The sequence below is a fragment of the Hemitrygon akajei genome, chromosome 11 (genome assembly GCF_048418815.1).
Source record: "Hemitrygon akajei chromosome 11, sHemAka1.3, whole genome shotgun sequence".
Classification (NCBI taxonomy): domain Eukaryota; kingdom Metazoa; phylum Chordata; class Chondrichthyes; order Myliobatiformes; family Dasyatidae; genus Hemitrygon; species Hemitrygon akajei.
In genome coordinates, this window is record NC_133134.1 from 80010347 (window position 1) to 80034094 (window position 23748).

At 52.6% G+C, this 23748-nt stretch overlaps 2 protein-coding genes across 4 annotated transcripts in view; both read left to right on the forward strand.

Moving 5' to 3' along the window:
* Positions 1–14713, forward strand: part of LOC140735124 (death-associated protein kinase 2-like) — a 154004-nt gene extending 139291 nt beyond the window's left edge. Inside the window, exons 4-11 of the mRNA XM_073059916.1 lie at positions 1892–2021; positions 2474–2522; positions 3269–3295; positions 8552–8704; positions 10837–10882; positions 11715–11804; positions 13640–13735; positions 14537–14713. Coding sequence (XP_072916017.1) covers positions 1892–2021; positions 2474–2522; positions 3269–3295; positions 8552–8704; positions 10837–10882; positions 11715–11804; positions 13640–13735; positions 14537–14614 — 669 coding nt within the window. The 3' untranslated portion in view covers positions 14615–14713. The remainder of the gene's footprint in view (positions 1–1891; positions 2022–2473; positions 2523–3268; positions 3296–8551; positions 8705–10836; positions 10883–11714; positions 11805–13639; positions 13736–14536) is intronic.
* Positions 14714–16162: 1449 nt separating this feature from the next.
* On the forward strand, positions 16163–18973 carry LOC140735753 (uncharacterized). 3 transcript variants are annotated; one of them, XM_073061199.1, is made up of 5 exons: positions 16163–16330; positions 16452–17006; positions 17069–17192; positions 17432–18145; positions 18267–18973. In XM_073061199.1, coding segments are annotated over exons 2-5 (1023 nt in total). In that variant the 5' UTR covers positions 16163–16330; positions 16452–17004; the 3' UTR covers positions 18450–18973. The 3 variants fall into 3 exon arrangements, 2 of the variants coding, with proteins under 2 accessions (XP_072917300.1, XP_072917299.1); XR_012100804.1 differs by having other exon boundaries at positions 17069–18510; positions 18867–18973; XM_073061198.1 differs by having other exon boundaries at positions 17069–18973.
* Positions 18974–23748: the final 4775 nt, after the last annotated feature.

Consider the following 23748-nt stretch of genomic DNA (forward strand, 5'->3'; position numbering starts at 1 on the left):
GGCGGATGTTGAATGTATGGACTAACTCCACCCAGAGACATGAACAGTGTCCCGTCACATTCCGGACCTGTGCCTTGTAGATGGGGGAGAGGTAATGTGGTGGATGTTGAGTGTATGGACTAACTCCACCCAGGGACATGAACAGTGCCCCGTCACATTCCGGACCTGTGCCTTGTAGATGGGGGAGAGGTAATGTGGCAGATGTTGAGTGTATGGACTAACTCCACCCAGGGAGTTGTAGAGTGTCCTGTCACACTCCTGACTTGTGCCTTGTAGATGGGGGAGAGGTAATGTGGCGGATGTTGAGTACATGGACTAACTCCACCCAGGGAATTGGAGGGTGTCCTGTCACACTCCTGACTTGTGCCTTGTAGATGGGGGAGAGGTAATGTGGTGGATGTTGAGTGTATGGACTAACTCCACCCAGGGACATGAACAGTGCCCCGTCACATTCCGGACCTGTGCCTTGTAGATGGGGGAGAGGTAATGTGGCGGATGTTGAGTACATGGACTAACTCCACCCAGGGAGTTGTAGAGTGTCCTGTCACACTCCTGACTTGTGCCTTGTAGATGGGGGAGAGGTAATGTGGCGGATGTTGAGTACATGGACTAACTCCACCCAGGGAGTTGTAGAGTGTCCTGTCACACTCCTGACTTGTGCCTTGTAGATGGGGGAGAGGTAATGTGGCGGATGTTGAGTACATGGACTAACTCCACCCAGGGAGTTGTAGAGTGTCCTGTCACACTCCTGACTTGTGCCTTGTAGATGGGGGAGAGGTAATGTGGCGGATGTTGAGTACATGGACTAACTCCACCCAGGGAATTGGAGGGTGTCCTGTCACACTCCTGACTTGTGCCTTGTAGATGGGGGAGAGGTAATGTGGTGGATGTTGAGTGTATGGACTAACTCCACCCAGGGACATGAACAGTGCCCCGTCACATTCCGGACCTGTGCCTTGTAGATGGGGGAGAGGTAATGTGGCGGATGTTGAGTACATGGACTAACTCCACCCAGGGAGTTGTAGAGTGTCCTGTCACACTCCTGACTTGTGCCTTGTAGATGGGGGAGAGGTAATGTGGCGGATGTTGAGTACATGGACTAACTCCACCCAGGGAGTTGTAGAGTGTCCTGTCACACTCCTGACTTGTGCCTTGTAGATGGGGGAGAGGTAATGTGGCGGATGTTGAGTACATGGACTAACTCCACCCAGGGAGTTGTAGAGTGTCCTGTCACACTCCTGACTTGTGCCTTGTAGATGGGGGAGAGGTAATGTGGCGGATGTTGAGTACATGGACTAACTCCACCCAGGGAATTGGAGAGTGTCCTGTCACACTTATGGGTGGGATTCACTTACTCTAACATTTGCAGACTCGTCCACTTTGCCTGCCCGTCCCCTTCCCGGTTCATCAGGCACAGTCGGTTTCCTGCTGAGCTACACAACCCCAGCCCTTGATCGCCTTTGGTTTTAGCCCCCCTCTGGCTCCCTACACTCGCTGTTCTTCTGGGAGGCTGGCCCCCACGCCCCAACCTCCATTGCTGCACAAGAGGCGTGTTATGCCAAGAGGGTCCCAATCCATCCTGGGATCCAGCTCGAGGAGACGACACAGGCTCTGGTGGCCATAATATCTTGCCACCCCCCCCCCCCCCACCCACTCCTCCCTCCTTACTGACAGGAGAGTCTCAGAACTCGTAGGACACCCACTCGGTATAATAGCTTGTAACCACCGTAGGCCACGGGGGGTGGGATTGAGGTATAGGGGACTGGGATGTGGGCAGAGGGTGCAGGGAGAAGGATTTGGGTGCTGGGGTGAAGCACGGCTCTAGGAGATGGGACAGAGTGCCTTGAAACCTCCTGTGATTGGTATCTCTCACCTGTCACCTTCTCCACAGCCCGAGAACATCCTTCTGCGAGATCAAGGGACGGACAGACCCCACATCAAGGTCATTGACTTCGGCCTGGCCCAGAAGGTGCAGCCGGGAGCTGAGATCCGGAGCCTGGGTGGGACACCACAGTACATTGGTGAGTGGAGGGAGGATGAAGGTCAGCAGCTGGAGCCCCCACTGTGGGGGAGCCGGGGAGTCCAGTGTGGGACCACAGGTCAGATGCACTGTCTAGTGGGGAGCAGGGAGACGGGTAGGGTGTCTGAGCTCTGGTGGAGGGAAGGTAATCTGTTTACAGTTGGGGGTCAGAGTTCGAAGGTGTGACAGTCTGTCTGGAATTGGGGAGATAAAGGGTCAGGAGTCAGGGGTCAAAGGTGGGACAGATTACTGTCTTAGAGGTGGTCAGTTGCCATGGGTCAGGAGTACTGGGTGAAGGTGAGAGGGCCTGACTGTGGTCTGGGAGATGGACAGTTAGAGGTTGTGGGTCGTAGGTCAGGGGTCAGGCCGTGTTTGTGGTCTGGCAGGGGTGAAAGTGCAAAGGTTACTGCCCCCACCTCCCCAACCTGATCCTGTGTTTCCTCTCCTCTCCAGCACCGGAGGTTGTGAACTTTGAGCCACTGGGGCCGCCAGCAGACATGTGGTGAGTGTGCAGAATGTAGACGGCTGGGATGGAGGTGACACCTCTCTCCGAATATCCACCCCACCAGGCACTGCGCGCCGTGACACTGACCCTATTGTACATACACCAGGGAAACGCGGACGTCACGCCATGGTGATACACAAACCCCTCCTCCTACTGGGGGGGAACCGAGAAACCCCCACACCCACTGCATAGACCCAATGGGGAGAGAAACGCAGACTACATGCAGGACCCCCATGGGAGATGATGTGTGGGATATCATAGAAACATAGAAAACCTACAGCACAATACAGGCCCTTCGGCCCACAATGCTGTGCCGAACATGTATTTACTTTAGAAATTACCTGGGCTTACCCAGAGCCCTCTGTTTTTCTAAGCTCCATGTACCTATCCAGGAGTCTCCTAAAAGACCCAATTGTTTCCGCCTCCACCACCGTTGCCGGCAGCCCATTCCACACACTCACCACTCTCTGAGTAAAAAACTTACCCTTGACATCTCTGTATCTACTTCCGAGAACCTTAAAACTGTGCCCTCTCATGCTAGCCATCTCAGCCCTGGGAAAAAGCCTCTGACTATCCGCACGATCAATGCCTCTCATTATCTTATATCGGACGGGGGGGGGGGGGGGTGGTGTGTGTGTGTGTGTGTGTGTGTGTGTGTGTGTGTGTGTGTGTGTGTGTGTGAGTGTGAGTGATACCCACCCCCCACCCTGCCTGCTCATTAACCTCTCTCCTTTCTCTTATAGGAGCATTGGAGTCATCACCTACATTCTGTGAGTATCACTGGGCATGGTGCGATCCCCGACACCAACTCACTGGGCATGGTGCGATCCCAGACACCGACTCACTGGGCATGGTGCGATCCCCGACACCGACTCACTGGGCATGGTGCGATCCCAGACACCGACTCACTGGGCATGGTTCGATCCCAGACACCGACCCACTGGGCATGGTTCAATCCCAGACACCGACCCACTGGGCATGGTGCGATCCCAGACACCGACTCACTGGGCATGGTTCAATCCCAGACACCGACCCACTGGGCATGGTGCGATCCCAGACACCGACTCACTGGGCATGGTTCAATCCCAGACACCGACCCACTGGGCATGGTGCGATCCCAGACACCGACTCACTGGGCATGGTTCAATCCCAGACACTGACCCACTGGGCATGGTGTGATCCCAGACACCGACTCACTGGGCATGGTTCAATCCTAGACACCGACCCACTGGGCGTGGTGCGATCCCAGACACCGACTCACTGGGCATGGTTCAATCCTAGACACCGACCCACTGGGCGTGGTGCGATCCCAGACACCGACTCACTGGGCATGGTTCAATCCCAGACACCGACCCACTGGGCATGGTGCGATCCCAGACACCGACTCACTGGGCATGGTTCAATCCCAGACACCGACCCACTGGGCATGGTGCGATCCCAGACACCGACTCACTGGGCATGGTTCAATCCCAGACACCGACCCACTGGGCATGGTGCGATCCCAGACACCGACTCACTGGGCATGGTTCAATCCCAGACACTGACCCACTGGGCATGGTGCGATCCCAGACACCGACTCACTGGGCATGGTTCAATCCCAGACACCGACCCACTGGGCATGGTGCGATCCCAGACACCGACTCACTGGGCATGGTTCAATCCCAGACACCGACCCACTGGGCATGGTGCGATCCCAGACACCGACTCACTGGGCATGGTTCAATCCCAGACACTGACCCACTGGGCATGGTGCGATCCCAGACACTGACTCACTGGGCATGGTTCAATCCCAGACACTGACCCACTGGGCATGGTGCGATCCCAGACACCGACTCACTGGGCATGGTTCAATCCCAGACACCGACCCACTGGGCATGGTGCGATCCCAGGAACTGACCTGCTGGGCATAGTCTGATCCCAGAGACAGACCCACTGGGTATAGTCCGATCCCTACACTGAAATCCACACCCTGCACTCCACCAATACCCCGCCCCCAGCCTGGTCCAATCCCAGACACTGACATCCACACCCCCACCCCACCAATACCCCGCCCCCAGCCTGGTCCAATCCCAGACACTGACATCCACACCCCCACCCCACCAATACCCCGCCCCCAGCCTGGTCCAATCCCAGACACTGACATCCACACCCCCACCCCACCAATACCCCGCCCCCAGCCTGGTCCAATCCCAGACACTGACATCCACACCCCCACCCCACCAATACCCCCCTGAGCCTGGTGCAATCCCAGACACTGACATCCACACCTCTGCCCCACCAATACCCCCCAAGCCTGGTCCAATCCCAGACGCTTTCTCTGACTCTCCCTCTGTGCTCTCACAACTCCCTCCCCGAAGGCACCATCGGAACACCTTCCCCTCGAGGACTTGAGATGGCAGCTCACTTGAGGGGGTTGTGAGGGAAAGGTGATAAATGTTGGTCTGGCCAGGGATGTCCGGATCCCCTAAACGTTCTGGCCAAGGAGACGAGGGGGGCAGGAAGAGTGGAGGCAAGTAACTGTTCTCAGGGGAACAGAGCAGGGAACATGGAACACAGGATAACCATATAACCATATAACAATCACAGCACGGAAACAGGCCATTCCGGCCCTCCTAGTCCGTGCCGAACTCTTAATCTCACCTAGTCCCACCTACCCGCACTCAGCCCATAAGCCTCCACTCCTTTCCTGTCCATATACCTATCCAATTTTACCTTAAATGACACAACTGAACTGGCCTCTACTACTTCTACAGGAAGCTCATTCCACACAGCTATCACTCTCTGAGTAAAGAAATACCCCCTCGTGTTTCCCTTAAACTTTTGCCCCCTAACTCTCAAATCATGTCCTCTCCTTTGAATCTCCCCTACTCTCAATGGAAACAGCCTATTCACGTCAATTCTATCTATCCCTCTCAAAATTTTAAATACCTCGATCAAATCCCCCCTCAACCTTCTATGCTCCAATGAATAGAGACCTAACTTGTTCAACCTTTCTCTGTAACTTAAGTGCTGAAACCCAGGTAACATCCTAGTAAATCGTCTCTGCACTCTCTCTGATTTATTGATATCTTTCCTATAATTCGGTGACCAGAACTGTACACAATATTCCAAATTTGGCCTTACCAATGCCTTGTACAATTTTAACATTACATCCCAACTTCTGTACTCAATGCTCTGATTTATAAAGGCCAGCGTTCCAAAAGCCTTCTTCACCACCCTATCTACATGAGACTCCACCTTCAGGGAACTATGCACTGTTATTCCTAGATCTCTCTGTTCCACTGCATTCCTCAATGCCCTACCATTTACCCTGTATGTTCTATTTGGATTATTCCTCCCAAAATGTAGAACCTCACACTTCTCAGCATTAAACTCCATCTGCCAATGTTCAGCCCATCCTTCTAACCGGCATAAATCTCCCTGCAAGCTTTGAAAACCCACCTCATTATCCACAACACCTCCTACCTTAGTATCATCAGCATACTTACTAATCCAATTTACCACCCCATCATCCAAATCATTTATGTATATTACAAACAACATTGGGCCCAAAGCAGATCCCTGAGGCACCCCGCTAGTCACCGGCCTCCATCCCGATAAACAATTATCCACCACTACTCTCTGGCATCTCCCATCTAGCCATTGTTGAATCCATTTTATTACTCCAGCATTAATACCTAATGACTGAACCTTCTTAACTAACCTTCCATGTGGAACTTTGTCAAAGGCCTTGCTGAAGTCCATATAGACTACATCCACTACCTTACCCTCGTCAACATTCCTCGTAACTTCTTCAAAAAATTCAATAAGGTTTGTCAAACATGACCTTCCATGCACAAATCCATGCTGGCTACTCCTAATCAGATCCTGTCTATCCAGATAATTATAAATACTATCTCTAAGAATGCTTTCCATTAATTTACCCACCACTGATGTCAAACTGACAGGTCTATAATTGCCAGGCTTACTTCTAGAACCCTTTTTAAACAATGGAACCACATGAGCAATACGCCAATCCTCCGACACAATCCCCGTTTCTAATGACATCTGAAAGATCTCCATCAGAGCTCCTGCTATCTCTACAAAAACTTCCCTCAAGGTCCTGGGGAATATCCTGTCAGGACCTGGAGATTTATCCACTTTTAAATTTCTTAAAAGCGCCAGTACTTCCACCTCTTTAATTGTCATAGGTTCCATAACTTCCTTACTTGTTTCCCACACCTTACACAATTCAATATCCTTCTCCTTAGTGAATACCAAAGAGAAGAAATCGTTCAAAATCTCTCCCATCTCCCTCGGCTCCACACATAGCTGACCACCCTGATTCTCTAAGGGACCAATTTTATCCCTCACTATCCTCTTGCTTTTAATATAACTGTAGAAACCTTTCGGATTTACTTCCACCTTATTTGCCAAACCAAACTCGTAACTTCTTTTAGCTTTTCTAATCTCTTTCTTAAGATTCCTTTTACATTCTTTATATTCCTCGAACAATTCCTTTACTCCATGCTGCCTATATCTATTGTAGACATCCCTCTTTTTCCAAACCAAGTTTCTAATATCCCTTGAAAACCATGGCGCTTTCAAACCTTTAACCTTTCCTTTCAACCTAACAGGAACATAAAGATTCTGTACCCTCATAATTTCACCCTTAAATGACCTCCATTTCTCTATTACATCCTTCCCATAAAACAACTTGACCCAATCCACTCTCTCTAAATCCCTGCGCATCACCTCAAAGTTAGCCTTTCTCCAATCAAAAATCTCAACTCTTGGTCCAGTCCTGTCCTTCTCCATAATTATATTGAAGCTAATGCTATTGTGATCACTGGACCCGAAGTGCTCCCCAACACATACATCTGTCAGCTGACCTATCGCATTCCCTAACAGGAGATCCAACACTGCCCCATCTCTAGTCGGTACTTCTATGTATTGTTGCAAAAAACTATCCTGCACACATTTCACAAACTCTAAACCATCTAGCCCTTTTACAGAATGAGCTTCCCAACACAGGCCAAGAACAGACCTTAAAATAAACAAATCCTTTCTGTTTACAAATGCCTGTCTCCGAGCCTCTGAAGCTGTCTGTTGTATCCGCGTCCATCACCGTCTCTGGCTGCACATTCCGGGCAGCCGGTACTTTCTATGGAAAAGACTTACCCCACTTACCCCTTCTCACCTTAAATCCATACCCTCTGGTATTAGGCATTTTGACCCTGGGAGAAAGATATTGTCTGTCTACTCTATCCCTCTTATAATCTTTTAAACTTCTATCAGATCTCCCCTCAGCCTCTGCTGCTCCAAAGAAAACAAACCCAAGTTTATCCAGCCTCTCCTTATAGTTCGTGCTCTCTCACCCAGGCAGCATCCTGGTGAACCTCTCCAACAGCCTCTCCAAAGTCCCCACACCCTTCCTCTAACAAGGAGACCAGAAATGAATACAGATGTGGCCTGACCAGAGCTTTATAAACTGCAACGCAACTTCCCGACAGCTGAGATCAGCGCCTCAACTGATAAAAGCGACTTGCTCCCCAAAGATCCCCCTGCTCAACAACTATTACGGGTCCTGCCGTTTGAAATCCGCAAGGTGGTTGGGGTCCCACTGAGAGAAAGGGGAGAAGGCTTTTTCATAGAAAATGGATTCACACGGATGGCCAGGAGAGATAGGGAGACAATCGGAAGGATGTCCTCTATTGCCAACAGTTTTCCAATGGGAAACACAAAAGATTGTGCAGATGCTGGAAATCCAGAGTAACACATACAAAATGCTGGAGTAACTCCCCAGAGTTGGCAGGGTCTATGGAAAAGAGTACAGTCAATTTTTTGGGCCAAGACCCTTCATCAGAAAGGACCCTTCATTTTATGAATGACCCTTCATTCATAAAGTGTCTCAGCCTAAAACATCATCTGGATTTTCCCATGGGAGCTTCCTGAAGGAATTTGAAGGAGCCAGTTTGGGACATAAACAGACAGTGTCAATGGATATGAACCCTGACCCCTGTCCTTCTCTGGGTCTCTTTCCCCAGCCTCAGTGGCTTCTCACCATTCCAGGGGGACACAGACAATGATACGCTGACAAACATCGTGGAGCTGAACTACGAGATGGACGATGGGAGTTTTGGGTCAACCAGCGACATGGCGAAGGACTTCATTGGCAAGCTGCTGCTAAAGGAACCTGGGTGAGTGATGGGCCACCATAACCTTCACCTCACTGATCCTAACCTCCTCCATGTATCCCACATCCTGCTGTGTCCTTTGGTCCAACTTGCCCGTGGTGGCCAAGGTTCCCATTAGAGCCAGTCCAATTTGCCCATGTTTGGCCCAAATCCCTCTAAACCAGGATTCCCAACCTGAGGTCTAATGAACCCTTGCTTAATAGTATTGGCTGGGAACCCCTGCTCTAAACCTTTCCTATCCATGTACCTGTCCATATCCCTCTAAACCTTTCCTATCCGTGTCCCTGTCCGTATCCCTCTAAACCTTTCCTATCCGTGTACCTATCCATATCCCTCTAAACCTTTCCTATCCGTGTACCTGTCCATATCCCTCTAAAACTTTCCTATCCGTGTCCCTGTCCGTATCCCTCTAAACCTTTCCTATCCGTGTCCCTGTCCATATCCCTCTAAACCTTTCCTATCCGTGTACCTGTCCGTATCCCTCTAAACCTTTCCTATCCGTGTCCCTGTCCGTATCCCTCTAAACCTTTCCTATCCGTGTCCCTGTCCGTATCCCTCTAAACCTTTCCTATCTGTGTCCCTGTCCATATCCCTCTAAACCTTTCCTATCCGTGTACCTGTCCGTATCCCTCTAAACCTTTCCTATCCGTGTCCCTGTCCGTATCCCTCTAAACCTTTCCTATCCGTGTACCTATCCATATCCCTCTAAACCTTTCCTATCCGTGTACCTGTCTGTATCCCTCTAAACCTTTCCTATCCATGTACCTGTCCGTATCCCTCTAAACCTTTCCTATCCATGTACCTATCCATATCCCTCTAAACCTTTCCTATCCGTGTCCCTGTCTGTATCCCTCTAAACCTTTCCTATCCATGTACCTGTCAGTATCCCTCTAAACCTTTCCTATCCGTGTACCTGTCCGTATCCCTCTAAACCTTTCCTATCCGTGTCCCTGTCCGTATCCCTCTAAACCTTTCCTATCCGTGTCCCTGTCCATATCCCTCTAAACCTTTCCTATCTGTGTACCTGTCCGTATCCCTCTAAACCTTTCCTATCTGTGTACCTGTCTGTATCCCTCTAAACCTTTCCTATCCGTGTACCTATCCATATCCCTCTAAACCTTAGAGAGATAAGTGAGGGAGATTGGGAGAGCAAGAGTCCATCTTTCAGTGTGTGAGAGGTACAATCAGGAGTCTGATAACAGCGGGATAGAAGCTGTCCTTGAGCCTGGTGTACGTGCTTTCAGGTTTTTGTATCTTCTGACCAGTGGGAGGGGTGAGGAGAGAGATGGATCAGGGTGGGAAGGGTCGTTGATAATGCTGGCTCCCTTACCGAGGCAGTGCGGGAAGCCAGAGTCCGTGGAGGGGAGGCTGGTGTCTGTGTTACAATCCCCAGTGCGATCCAGTTTGTGTGTCACCCAGACAGATTACCCCGTACCTCAGTATGTCAAAGGGAAACAGAATAAAGCGTTACAGTTACAGAGAGAGTGCAGGGCAGGCGAGGTAGATCTTGACGTCTGAACACTTGTTAAACAATGTTGTATCTGCCTCCATCACCACCCCTGGCAGAGCATCCCAGACATCAGCCGCTCTTTGTTTAAAAATACCTTGCCCATACATCTTCATTCTTTCCCCTCTCAGTTAAACATAAACCCTCTATTAGTCATTTCTCACTAGGAAAAAACTCAGTCCGCTCTACTTCTGCTTCTCATAACCTTATAAACTTCTGTCAGATCTCCCTCAGCCTCCAGAGAGAACAACCCCAGTTTGTCCAGCCTCTCCTTATAGTTCATGCCCTCTAAACCAGGCAGCATCCTGGTGAACCCCTCCTGCACCCTCCCCAAAAGGCACCCCCACCCCATAATGGGATGATCAGAATTACATGCAATACTGCTGATGTGGTCAGTCCGAGTTTTATCTGACAACTGATGTCTCACTCTGTTTCCTCCCCTCCGCACTCTCTCTCTTTCAGCCATGATGTCAGAATGGCAGTGCAGGCTCGAAGGGCCGAATGGTCTACTTCTGCACCTATTGTCTATTGTCTTTGGCCCCCTCCTTCCTGTCCCAAGGTGAGGAAGTGGGGGTGGTTTATACTGGAGAACGCAGTGACTGACAGACAGATATCTTCCTTTTCACAGGGCACGTCTCACTGCCGAACTCTGCCTCCGGCACTCCTGGATCAAGGTCAGTCTGCAACCGGTGCCCCTGCACGTCCCCCCACCGCGTCAGCACACACCGTCAGGGGTCAGAGTCTGAGAGCCCCAGAAATCACATGCTGAGCAGGCCAGGGGTCATGGGTTACAAACTTATCACCCCAGGGGTCAGAGGTTACATTCTGAGCACCCCAGCATCAGGGGGTCATCAGGGGTCCAGGGGTCACTGTCTGAATCCCAAAAGGGTCAGGCATCATGGACTTGCCTCCCAGGAGGTCAATTCAAAGTTCAAAGTAAACTTATTATGAAAGTCCTTATATTTCACCTTATATAGATTTGACTTCTGGCAGACATTCACAGTAAAACGAAGACAGAGGTCACTGTGAGAGCATTGTGGGGTGAAGGGTAACGGGATCTGCGGTCTCTTGTGTTTCTGATTCCAGTAGAGGGTAGTTGGGAGCCTGTGGAAGCTCCCTCCCACTCCCAGGAGTGGGGGGATCCTGGGGCCTGAGATCCGGGATCCTGGTCTCAATGTCCCAGAATTAAGGGTCACAGTCTGATGAGCATGGGGTTAGGGGTCACGATCAGTTGACCCAAGGATCAGGTGTTTCAGTGGTCACTGTCACAGTGTGTGGTGATCCTGGGGTCAGGGTTTGGGATTCACTCTGTGGTGACCCTGGGGTCATGGTTACAATCATATGTTCCTATGGTTGGGGATTACAGCTTGATGACCCTTTGGCTGGAGGTCACTGTGATAACCCTGATGTCAGGGGGCCTGGTGTTTTGACCCTGCAGTCAGCAGGGGTGACTGGGATCGGGGTCAGGGCTGGGCTGACATCTTGATTTCTCTCCCTCGGTTTCAGCCCGAGAACAGATGTCAGCAGCTGCTCCGCAGTCACTCCTCCATCAACATCGAGTCATTCCGTGCCTTCAACGCCCGGCGGCGCTGGAAGGTGAGGGGGAGTACAGGAGTGTGGGATAGGGAAGGGAGAGGGAGGGAGGAGTGAGCGGGGGTGAGGGAGACGATAGAGAGAGGGAGGGAGGAGTGAGCGGGGGTGAGGGAGACGATAGAGAGAGGGAGGGAGGAGTGAGCGGGGGTGAGGGAGACGATAGAGAGAGGGAGGGAGGAGTGAGCGGGGGTGAGGGAGACGATAGACAGAGGGAGGGAGGAGTGGGGGTGTGAGGGAGACGATAGAGAGAGGGGGGGAGGAGTGAGCGGGGGTGAGGGAGACGATAGAGAGAGGGAGGGAGGAGTGAGTGGGGGTGAGGGAGACGATAGAGAGAGGGAGGGAGGAGTGAGCGGGGGTGAGGGAGACGATAGAGAGAGGGAGGGAGGAGTGAGCGGGGGTGAGGGAGACGATAGAGAGAGGGAGGGAGGAGTGAGCGGGGGTGAGGGAGACGATAGACAGAGGGAGGGAGGAGTGGGGGTGTGAGGGAGACGATAGAGAGAGGGAGGGAGGAGTGAGCGGGGGTGAGGGAGACGATAGAGAGAGGGAGGGAGGAGTGAGCGGGGGTGAGGGAGACGATAGAGAGAGGGAGGGAGGAGTGAGCGGGAGTGAGGGAGACGATAGAGAGAGGGGGGGAGGAGTGGGGGTGTGAGGTGCAGGAGGGCGAGATGGTGGGGGAGGGTTTAGGCTGAGCAATAGAGTGGGGTGCAAGTGAAGGGGAAGGGAGGGGAAGGAATGGATGAAGTTGGGGGACAGGAGGAGTGAAGGGGTGGAGGGAGAGGGGGAAGGAGTAGGGTTGTGGATCTTCCCCTCCCCTCCCACCTTTCCCTCATTCCCACTTCCTCTCTGCCCTCCCCTCCCCTCCCATCTCTCTCCACCTCCCCCTCCTCCCTCTCACCCCTCCCCTCATATCTTTGCCCATTCCCCATGCCCCTCTCCTCACTCGCCACACCTCTCCTCCCACATTCTCTCCCATCCCCTCTCCCCACCTCTTTCCCCTCTCCTACACCCTCTCCCTGTAGCTCATCCCTTTCTCTCTCCCCACCTCTCTCTCCCTTCTCCCCAACTCCATACCTCTCCCCCTCTCTCCCTACATCCCTCCCCACCCACTCTTACCCCTATCCCCCACCTTCCCTCTCCCCCTCCCCAGCCCCTCTCTCCAACCTGCTTTCTCCCCCACTCCCTCTGTCTCACCCCCTCTCCACTCTATTCCCTTCCTCTCCTCTCCCTTTCTGCCCCTTTCTCCACTGCCACACCCCTCCTTCCCACTCACTCCGCTTCTCATGCTCCCACTCTCCTTTGCTCTCCCTCCTCTCTCCCGTCTCCCTCTCACTCCCCCTTCCTCTCTTCCCACACACGTCTGGTTTCTCCTTTCTCCTTCTATCCCCCATGTCTTCCCGCTCTCCCCCAACTCTCCCCCTCTTTCTTCCCCTCCTCCCCTCCCTCTCCCTCAATTCCCCGGAATTCCATTCTCTCCACCCCTCCTCCTCACTCTCCTTCGCCACCTCAGTCTCCCCCTCAACCTCCCCACCCCCTCTTCCCCTTTCCCCTTCTCACCTCATCTCCCTCTCCCACTCCCCTCCCATCTCTCCCCTCTCCCCTCCTCTACCTCCCCACTCTCTCTACTGATCTTCCCTCCACCCCTCCCTTCACCTCCTCTCCCCCAACTGCCTCCCTGACAATCCTTTTCTCATTTCCGTTCCCCCCTCCATTCGTACCTCTTCTCCCCATCTTGGTCACTTTCTGCCCTCTACTCCTCCTCTCAGTGCTCACTCTCCCAGATCGAGGCCCCCCCCCAGACCCTGGTTCCTCACTGACCAAACCCTCCCTCGCCACTACAGATCTCCTACCGACTGGTCTCTGCCTGTAACCGACTGCACCGGCGTCTCCGTAGCAGAGCTCACCCGCGCCCGGCGCTGGCCGATGTCTTTGTACAGGTACGGAGGCACGTCCTGCCCCATCCCAGCAGGGGGTGGGTGGTCTCGTCTGGAACTTGTGGTGGTACGGTCGTGCCTGCTTCTGGTCACCCCATTACGGCAAGGGTGCAGGAGAGTTTCACCAGGATCCTGCCTGGATTAGAGGGCATGAAATATAAAGAGAGGTTGGACAAAATTATGCTGTTTTCTCTGGAACGGTCGAGGCAGAAAGGTTTATAAGATTATGAGAGGCTTAGATAAGGTTGGCTCTGAATCTTTTTCCAAGGATAACAATGTCTAATAGGAGAAGGCATGTCCTTACCTTGAAGAGAGGAGACGTGCGGCGTGTTTCACAGAGAGAGAGGTAGTGGGGTGGGGGACATGGACATTGTACAGGCAGAAGGGATTCCTTCAATTTGGCTTTGTGGCCAGTATCAGCATGATGGGCCGAAAGTTGTTCCTGTTCTGGTTTAAGTTTAAGGAGATGGGACGGGGAGGTGTTGTAAAAAGATACACATATAGGAAAGGTTCAGAGGGATATGGGCCTGATAGACATTTATAAGATGATAGATAGGACGGATAATCGGAGATGATTTTTCCCAGAGCGATAATGTTGAATCATTGACGACACAGGGAGAGGAGGGACAATTCAAAGGAGATGAGCGGGGTAAGTTATTGTGCACAGAGTCTGGGTCAGGGACGTGTGTCTACTGGAGACTGCACAGGGTTCTGTACTGTGTGTAACCATTTCCTTCAGACACTGTGTGACTTGCTGAACGTCGTGCCAATAACGAGCCTGTACTGGTTCTCTTTGCCCCACAGAGGGAGTGCGAGAGTGACCACGAGGAGGACAGAAGCCCCACCACCCTCCTCCGCAGGCGGCGGAGCAGCTCCTCGTAGTGGGGTGCAGGCGACGGGAGAGCGGGCGGAGAACTGCTCCATCTCTAGATCGTGACTGGACCGAGTAGACTGAGAGTGGACCAGGGGTGGCCGGGGAACGAGTCCGCTAGAGGTGGGGAGGGAGAGCGAGGAAGTGGGGGTGGAGGAGGGAAGAGAAGGAGTGTGGAGGGAGGGTGAAGAGGGGCAGGGGAGGGGGAGTGAGGAGAGGGCAGAAGAGTTAGAAGGAGGGAGATGGGAAAAAGGAGTGAGTGGAGGACGTAAAGGGAGTGAGGAAGGTAAAAAGGAAGAGGACAAGGGGAGGAGGCAAATACGAGTAAGAAATAGAGGAGGGTGGGAGGGTTGAAGAGGGAGGGGATGTCGGAGTGCATGTGTGGAGAGGAGGAATTAATAGGCAGTGAGGGTAAACAAGGAGGATGAATCTGGAGGAGGAGTTGGGGAGAGAAGGGAGAAGAAGAGGAGGGAGGGAGTGGGGAAGGGAATGTGAGGAACAAGGGAGTGAAGAAGAGTGGGGATCGGTGTACAGGGGTGTGGAGGGGGAGAACAGAAGGGAGAGAAGAGAGAGAGAAAGTGAGGGAGTATGGGGAGAGGAGGGGGAGTGTGGGGGTTTGAAAGAGGTAGAAAGTCCAGCTGCTGCCTCCTCACTGGTACATTCACCTGGGGTTCCACTGCAGCTGGTGGGAGGGGGTTCACGTCTGTGGGACACTGGGGGTTTCCCTCTGAGGGAATGGGGAAGATTTAAACCCCTCCACACTGACCTGTCAATAAATCTCCAATTGTGGACTGGGCACACCAGCTTGCCACCGGGAATCCTGCCCCGTCCTGGAGAAGGGGCTTCAGCCCTGCCCCGTCCCACATACCACGATGTAATTCCCCAACACTTGGTCCCGTCTCCGCCTCAGTAATTCAAATGCTCGTTCAGCCTCAGCATTCACCACTCCCTCGGATTGCAAGCCGCCTTTCCGGTCAGGTGAGGGACATATGCCCCTCAGATCTCCTCTAAGCCTTTTTCTCCCAGCCTGCCCTTGTCAGCAACTCTTGTTTTAGCTCCTAGTCTATTAGGGGAGGTTTAAACCCACTTTAAAGCCCATCAGTGCCCCTCAGAACTCTGTCCACCTCTGTCCCCCCTCAGCCCCCTCTACTCCAGGGGGAACAGACCCAGCCCCTCCCATCTCTGCTTGTAACTGAACTCTCCATCGCAGGCAATCTCCTCTTGACCTCCGTCCGAGAGTACACCGAGAACCTCAGTACTCCCTACTGTTCACAGTGTGTCCTACCCTTGTACACCGAGGTCCCTCTGTCCTCAGTACTCCCTACTGTTCACAGTGTGTCCTACCCTTGTACACCAAGGTCCCTCTGTCCCTCAGTACTCCCTGCCGTTCACAGAGTGTGTCCTACCCTTGTACACCGAGGTCCCTCTGTCCCTCAGTACTCCCTACCGTTCACAGTGTGTGTCCTACCCTTGTACACCGAGTTCCCTCTGTCCCTCAGTACTCCCTCTACCGTTCACAGTGTGTGTCCTACGCTTGTACACTGAGGTCCTTCTGTCCCTCAGTACTCCCTACCGTTCACATTGTGTGTCCTACCCTTGTACACCGAGGTCCCTCTGTCCCTCAGTACTCCCTACCATTCACAGTGTCCTACCCTTGTACACCAAGGTCCCTCTGTCCCTCAGTACTCCCTACCTTCACAGTGTGTGTCCTATCCTCGTACACTGAAGTCCCTCTGTCCCTCAGTACTCCCTACCGTTCACAGTGTGTCCTACCCTTGTACACCAAGGTCCCTCTGTCCCTCAGTACTCCCTACCGTCACAGTGTGTGTCCTACCCTTGTACACCGAGGTCCCTCTGTCCCTCAGTACTCCCTACCGTTCACAGTTTGTCCTACCCTTGTACACCGAGGTCCCTCTGTCCCTCAGTACTCCCTACCGTTCACAGTGTGTGTCCTACCCTTGTACACCAAGGTCCCTCTGTCCCTCAGTACTCCCTACCGTTCACAGTGTGTGTCCTACCCTTTTACACCGAGGTCCCTCTGTCCCTCAGTACTCCCTACCGTCACAGTGTGTGTCCTACCCTTGTACACCGAGTTCCCTCTGCCCCTCAGTACTCCCTACCGTTCACAGTGTGTGTCCTACCCTTGTACACCGAGGTCCCTCTGTCCCTCAGTACTCCCTACCGTTCACAGTGTGTGTCCTACCCTTGTACACCGAGGTCCCTCTGTCCCTCAGTACTCCCTACCGTTCACAGTGTGTGTCCTACCCTTGTACACCGAGGTCCCTCTGTCCCTCAGGACTCCCTACCGTTCACAGTGTGTGTCCTACCCTCGTACACCGAGGTCCCTCTGTCCCTCAGTACTCCCTACCATTCACAGTGTGTGTCCTACCCTCGTACACCGATGTCCCTCTTCCCTCAGTACTCCCTACCGTTCACAGTATGTGTCGCTACCCTCGTACACCGAGGTCCCTCTGTCCCTCAGTACTCCCTACCGTTCACAGTATGTGTCCTACCCTCGTACACCGAGGTCCCTCTGTCCCTCAGTACTCCCTACCGTTCACAGTATGTGTCCTACCCTTGTACACCGAGGTCCCTCTGTCCCTCAGTACTCCCTACCATTCACAGTGTGTCCTACCCTTGTACACCGAGGTCCCTCTGTCCCTCAGTACTCCCTACCGTTCACAGTGGTGTCCTAGTACACCGAGGTCCCTCTGTCCCTCAGTACTCCCTACCGTTCACAATGTGTCCTCCCCTTGTACACCGAGGTCTCTCTGTCCCTCAGTACTCCCTACCGTTCACAGTATGTGTCCTACCCCTCGTACACCGAGGTCCCTCTGTCCCTCAGTACTCCATACCTTTCACAGTGTGTGTCCTACCCTCGTACACCGTCCCTCTTTCCCTCAGTACTCCCTACTGTACACAGTGTGTGTCCTACCCTCGTACACCGAGGTCCCTCTGTCCCTCAGTACTCCCTACCGTTCACAGTGTGTGTCCTCCCCTTGTACACCAAGGTCCCTCTGTCCCTCAGTACTCCCTACCGTTCACAGTGTGTGTCCTACACTTGTACTCTGTCCCTCAGTACTCCCTACCGTTCACAGTGTGTGTCCTACCCTTGTACACCGAGTTCCCTCTGTCCCTCAGTACTCCCTACCGTTCACAGTGTGTGTCCTACGCTTGTACACCGAGGTCCCTCTGTCCCTCAGTACTCCTACCGTTCACAGTGTGTGTCCTCCCCTTGTACACCAAGATCCCTCTGTCCCTCAGTACTCCCTACCGTTCACAGTGTGTGTCCTACGCTTGTACACCGAGGTCCCTCTGTCCCTCAGTACTCCCTACCGTTCACAGTATGTATCCTACCCTTGTACACCGAGGTCCCTCTGTCCCTCAGTACTCCCTACCGTTCACAGTGTGTGTCCTACCCTTGTACTCTGTCCCTCAGTACTCCCTACTGTCACAGTGTGTGTCCTACCCTCGTACACCGTCCCTCTGTCCCTCAGTACTCCCTACTGTACACAGTGTGTGTCCTACCCTCGTACACCGAGGTCCCTCTGTCCCTCAGTACTCCCTACCGTTCACAGTTTTTCCTACCCTTGTACACCGAGGTCCCTCTGTCCCTCAGTACTCCCTACCGTCACAGTGTGTGTCCTACCCTTGTACACCGAGGTCCCTCTGTCCCTCAGTACTCCCTACCGTTCACAGTGTGTGTCCTACCCTTGTACACCAAGGTCCCTCTGTCCCTCAGTACTCCCTACCGTTCACAGTGTGTGTCCAACCCTTGTACACCCAGTTCCCTCTGTCCCTCAGTACTCCCTACCATTCACAGTGTGTCTTACCCTTGTACACTGAGGTCCCCCTGTCCCTCAGTACTCTCTACTGTTCACAGTTTGTCCTACCCTTGTACACCGAGGTCCCTCTGTCCCTCAGGACTCCCTACCGTTCACAGTGTGTGTCTACCCTCGTACACCGAGGTCCCTCTTTCCCTCAGTACTCCCTACCGTTCACAGTATGTGTCTACCCTTGTACACCGAGGTCCCTCTGTCCCTCAGTACTCCCTACCGTTCACAGTATGTGTCCTCCCCTTGTACACCAAGGTCCCTCTGTCCTCAGCACTCCCTACCGTTCACAGTGTGTGTCCTACCCTTGTACTCTGTCCCTCAGTACTCCCTACTGTCACAGTGTGTGTCCTACCCTCGTACACCGAGGTCCCTCTGTCCTCAGTACTCCCTACCGTTCACAGTGTGTGTCCTACCCTCGTACACCGAGGTCCCTCTGTCCCTCAGTACTCCCTACCGTTCACAGTGTGTGTCCTACCCTCGTACACCGAGGTCCCTCTGTCCTCAGTACTCCCTACCGTTCACAGTGTGTGTCCTAGTACACCGAGGTCCCTCTGTCCCTCAGTACTCCTACCGTTCACAGTGTGTGTCCTACCCTTGTACACTGAGGTCCCTCTGTCCCTCAGTACTCCCTACCGTCACAGTGTGTGTCCTACGCTCGTACACCGAGGTCCCTCTGTCCCTCAGTACTCCCTACCATTCACAGTGTGTGTCCTACCCTTGTACACTGAGGTCCCTCTGTCCCTCAGTACTCCCTACCGTTCACAGTATGTGTCCTACCCTCGTACACCGAGGTCCCTCTGTCCCTCAGTACTCCCTACCGTTCACAGTGTGTGTCCTACCGGAGGTTAGTGATCAGACACTGTCTCATTGGACAGTGAGGGGTAAATGTGGCCTCTGTTTCCCATGTTCCCTGATACAGGCAGACGGGAACATGTGAATGAACATGCAAACACACTCTCCCGACACCCCCCACCACCAAACAAACACCAAACACACTCTCCCGACACCCCCCACCACCAGACCCAAAGGCCCAAATTCTCTCCCTGCACCCACATCCTGACTGTCAAACACACCCCCGTCCTCTCTATCCCCAGGAATGGACAATGAGGAGCGAGGCATTGAGGACGTGAGGGGTGGAGAGGAGGAAGTGATGTAATTCATGAGGGACTTTAGTCCGCTGCTCCCACCTGTCTTCTAAGTGCATGTGAAGATCCCATTATTTGTTACAATAAACATATTGAGTTAAAATGTACCCTTGGTGTACGAGGATTTTGTGAAATCCTTCACAAAACCTGAACTGGATTTTGCTGGCAGATGGACATGGAGGTGAGCAAAACCAGGCTGCCTTTGAGCAGTAGTCACTACATCCTGGACCCAGATCGATGTATGCTTCGGACTGGATACTTCTGTACCTCGGAATGGATCACTCTGTATGGCAGACTGGAACTTGCTCGACCCTTGACTGTTGCATCTATAACCTGGGCTGGAATCATTGATACTTCGGACCAGAGCAAAAAGCTGGAGGAGGTGTGTGGGTCAGACAGCCTGTTGTGGAGAAATGGTCAGTGTTTCAGTTCGAGGACTGAGAGTGTAGTGGTGGGGCAGGGGCTTGGGGTGATTGATGGAATGAGATGAGAGAGAGTCAGGGAAGGAGAAGAGAAGCTAGCCGAGTCGATGGACCAGGTGGGGAAGGGGAATCAGAGTCGGGGAAGGAGAAGAGAAGCTAGCCGAGTCGATGGACCAGGTGGGGAAGGGGAATCAGAGTCGGGGAAGGAGAAGAGAAGCTAGCCGAGTCGATGGACCAGGTGGGGAAGGGGAATCAGAGTCGGGGAAGGAGAAGAGAAGCTAGCCGAGTCGATGGACCAGGTGGGGAAGGGGAATCAGAGTCGGGGAAGGAGAAGAGAAGCTAGCCGAGTCGATGGACCAGGTGGGGAAGGGGAATCAGAGTCGAGTTTATTTTCTCCGGCATGTGTCGTGAAATTTGTTAACTTACCAGCAGCAGTTCAATGCAATACGTAATATAGAAGAAGAAACAAATATAATAAATAAATAAATTGCAGTTTTGAATAGATTAAAAATCATGCAAAACATTAATATATTCTAAAATGTGAGGTAGCGTTCATAGGTTCAATGTCCATTTAGGAATCGGATGGCAGAGGGGAAGAAGCTGTTCCTGAATCGCTGAGTGTGTGCCTTCAGGCTTCTGTATCCCCTACATGATGGTAACAGTGAGAAAGTGGCCTGCCCTGGGTGCTGGGGTCCTTAATAATGGAAGCTGCCTTTCTGAGACACCGCTCCCTGAAGATGTCCTGGGTACTTTGTAGGATAGTGCCCAAGATGGAGCTGACTAGATTTCTAACCCTCTACAGCTTTGTTCGGTCCTGTGCAGTAGACCCCCATCCCCAAAGCAAACAGTGATGCAGCTGTCAGAATGCTCTCCACGGTACAACTATAGAAGTTTTTGAGTGTATTTGCTGACATGCCAAATCTCCTCAAACTCCAAATGAAATATAGTCACTATCTTGCCTCCTTTATAGCTGCAATCAATATGTTGGGACCAGGTTAGATCCTCAGAGGTCTTGACACCCAGGAACTTGAAACTGTTCACTCTCCCACTTCTGATCCCTCTGTGAGGATTGGTATGTGTTCCTTCGTCTTACCCTTCCTGAAGCCCACAATCAGCTCTTTCATCTTACTGACGTTGAGTGCCAGGTTGTTGCTGCGGCACCCCTCCACTAGTTGGCATATCTCAATCCTGTACGCCCTCTCGTCACCACCTGAGATTATACCAACAATGGTTGTATCGTCAGCAAAGTTATAGATGGTTTTTGAGCTATGCCTAGCCAAACAGTCATGTGTATTTAGAGAGTAGAACAGTGGGCTAAACACATATCCCTGAGGTGCACCAGTGTTGATTGTCAGCGAGGAGGATATATTATCACCAATCCACACAGGCTGTGATCTTCTGGTGAGGAAGTTGAGGATCCAATTGCAGAGGGAGGTACAGAGGCCCAGGTTCTGTAACTTCTCAATCAGGATTGTGGGAATGATGGTGTTAAATGCTGAGCTATAGCTGATGAACAGCATCCTGACCTAGGTGTTTGTATTGTCCTGGTGGTCTAAGGCCGTGTGGAGAGCCGTGGAGATTGTGTCTGCCGTTGACCTATTGTGGTGACAGGCAAATTGCAATGGGTCCAGGTCCTTGCTGAGGCAGGAGTTCAGTCTAGTCGTGACCAGCCTCTCAATGTGTCTGAATAACAAGGGAAAGGATGATGAATGCAACAAAGAGAGAGAGAGATCTTGTGTGGGTGAGGAACATGGGGGACAGAGTTGCCCAGAACTGGAATGATCAGTGTTGACTTTGAACAATTGACTCCTTTGAGTTCTGCCAAGATTTTTTTTGCTCCATATTCAGTGACTCCATACCCTGGACCGGATCAATCTGTATCCCAAACCGGATCCACCTGGATTAGATCAGTCTGTATCCCAAACCGGATCCACCTGGATTTGATCAGTCTGTAGCCCAGACCAGATCCACCTGGACCGGATCAATCTGTATCCCAGACCAAATCCACCTGGACTGGATAAGTCTGTATCACGGACCAGATCCACTGGACGGGATCAATCTGTATCCCAGACCAGATACACCTGGACTGGATCAGTCTGTATCACGGACCAGATACACCTGGACTGGATCAGTCTGTATCCCAAACCGGATCCAGCTGGACTGGAGCAGTCTGAATCCCGGACCAGATCCACCTGCACTGGATCATTCTGAATCCCGGACCAAATCCACCTGGACCAGATCAGTCTGAATCCCGGACCAGATCCACCTGGACTGGATCAATCTGTATTCCGGACCAGATCCACCTGGACTGGATCAGTCTGAATCCCAAACCGGATCCACCTGGACTGGATCAGTCTGAATCCCAAACTCGATCCACCTGGACTAGATCAGTCTGTATCCCAAACCCGATCCACCAGGACTGGATCAGTCTCAATCCCAAACCTGATCCACCTGGACTGGATCAGTCTGAATCCCAAACCAGATCCACTTGGACTGGATCAGTCTGAATCCCAAACCGGATCCACCTTGACTGGATCAGTCTGAATACTAAACCCGATCCACCTGGACTGGATCAGTCTGTATCCCGGACCAGATCCACCTGGACAGGATCAGTCTGAAACCCAAACGGATCCAACTAGACTGGATCAGTCTGAATCCCAAAACCGGATCCACCTGGACCGGATCAGTCTGAATCCCGGACCAGATCCACCTGGACTGGATCAGTCTGTATCCCAGACCAGATCCACCTGGACAGGATCAGTCTGAAACCCAAACCGGATCCAACTAGACTGGATCAGTCTGAATCCCAAACCGGATCCACCTGGACCGGATCAGTCTGAATCCCGGACCAGATCCACCTGGACTGGATCAGTCTGAATCCCGGACCAGATCCACCTGGACTGGATCAATCAGTATCCCGGACCAGATCCACCTGGACTGGATCAGTCTGAATCCCAAACCAGATCCACTTGGACTGGATCAGTCTGAATCCCGGACCAGATCCACCTGAACTGGATCAATCTGTATTCCGGACCAGATCCACCTGGACTGGATCAGTCTGAATCCCAAACCGGATCCACCTGGACTGGATCAGTCTGAATCCCGGACCAGATCCACCTGGACTGGATCAGTCTGAATCCCAAACCGGATCCACCTGGACTGGATCAGTCTGAGTCCCAAACCGAATCCACCTGGACTGGATCAGTCTGAATCCCGGACCAGATCCACCTGGACTGGATCAGTCTGAATCCCAAACCAGATCCACCTGGACTGGATCAGTCTGAATCCTGGACCGGATCCACCTGGACTGGATCAGTCTGAGTCCCAAACCAGATCCACCTGGACTGGATCAGTCTGAATCCAAACTCGATCCACCTGGACTAGATCAGTCTGCATCCCAAACCCGATCCACCTGGACTGGATCAGTCTGAATCCCAAACCAGATCCACCTGGACTGGATCAGTCTGAATCCAAACCGGATCCACCTTGACTGGATCAGTCTGAATACTAAACCCGATCCACCTGGACTGGATCAGTCTGTGTCCCAAACCAGATCCACCTGGACTGGATCAGTCTGAATCCCAAACCAGATCCACTTGGACTGGATCAGTCTGTATCCCAAACCGGATCCACCTGGACTGGATCAGTCTGAATCCCAAACCGGATCCACCTTGACTGGATCAGTCTGAATACTAAACCCGATCCACCTGGACTGGATCAGACTGTACCCCGGACCAGATCC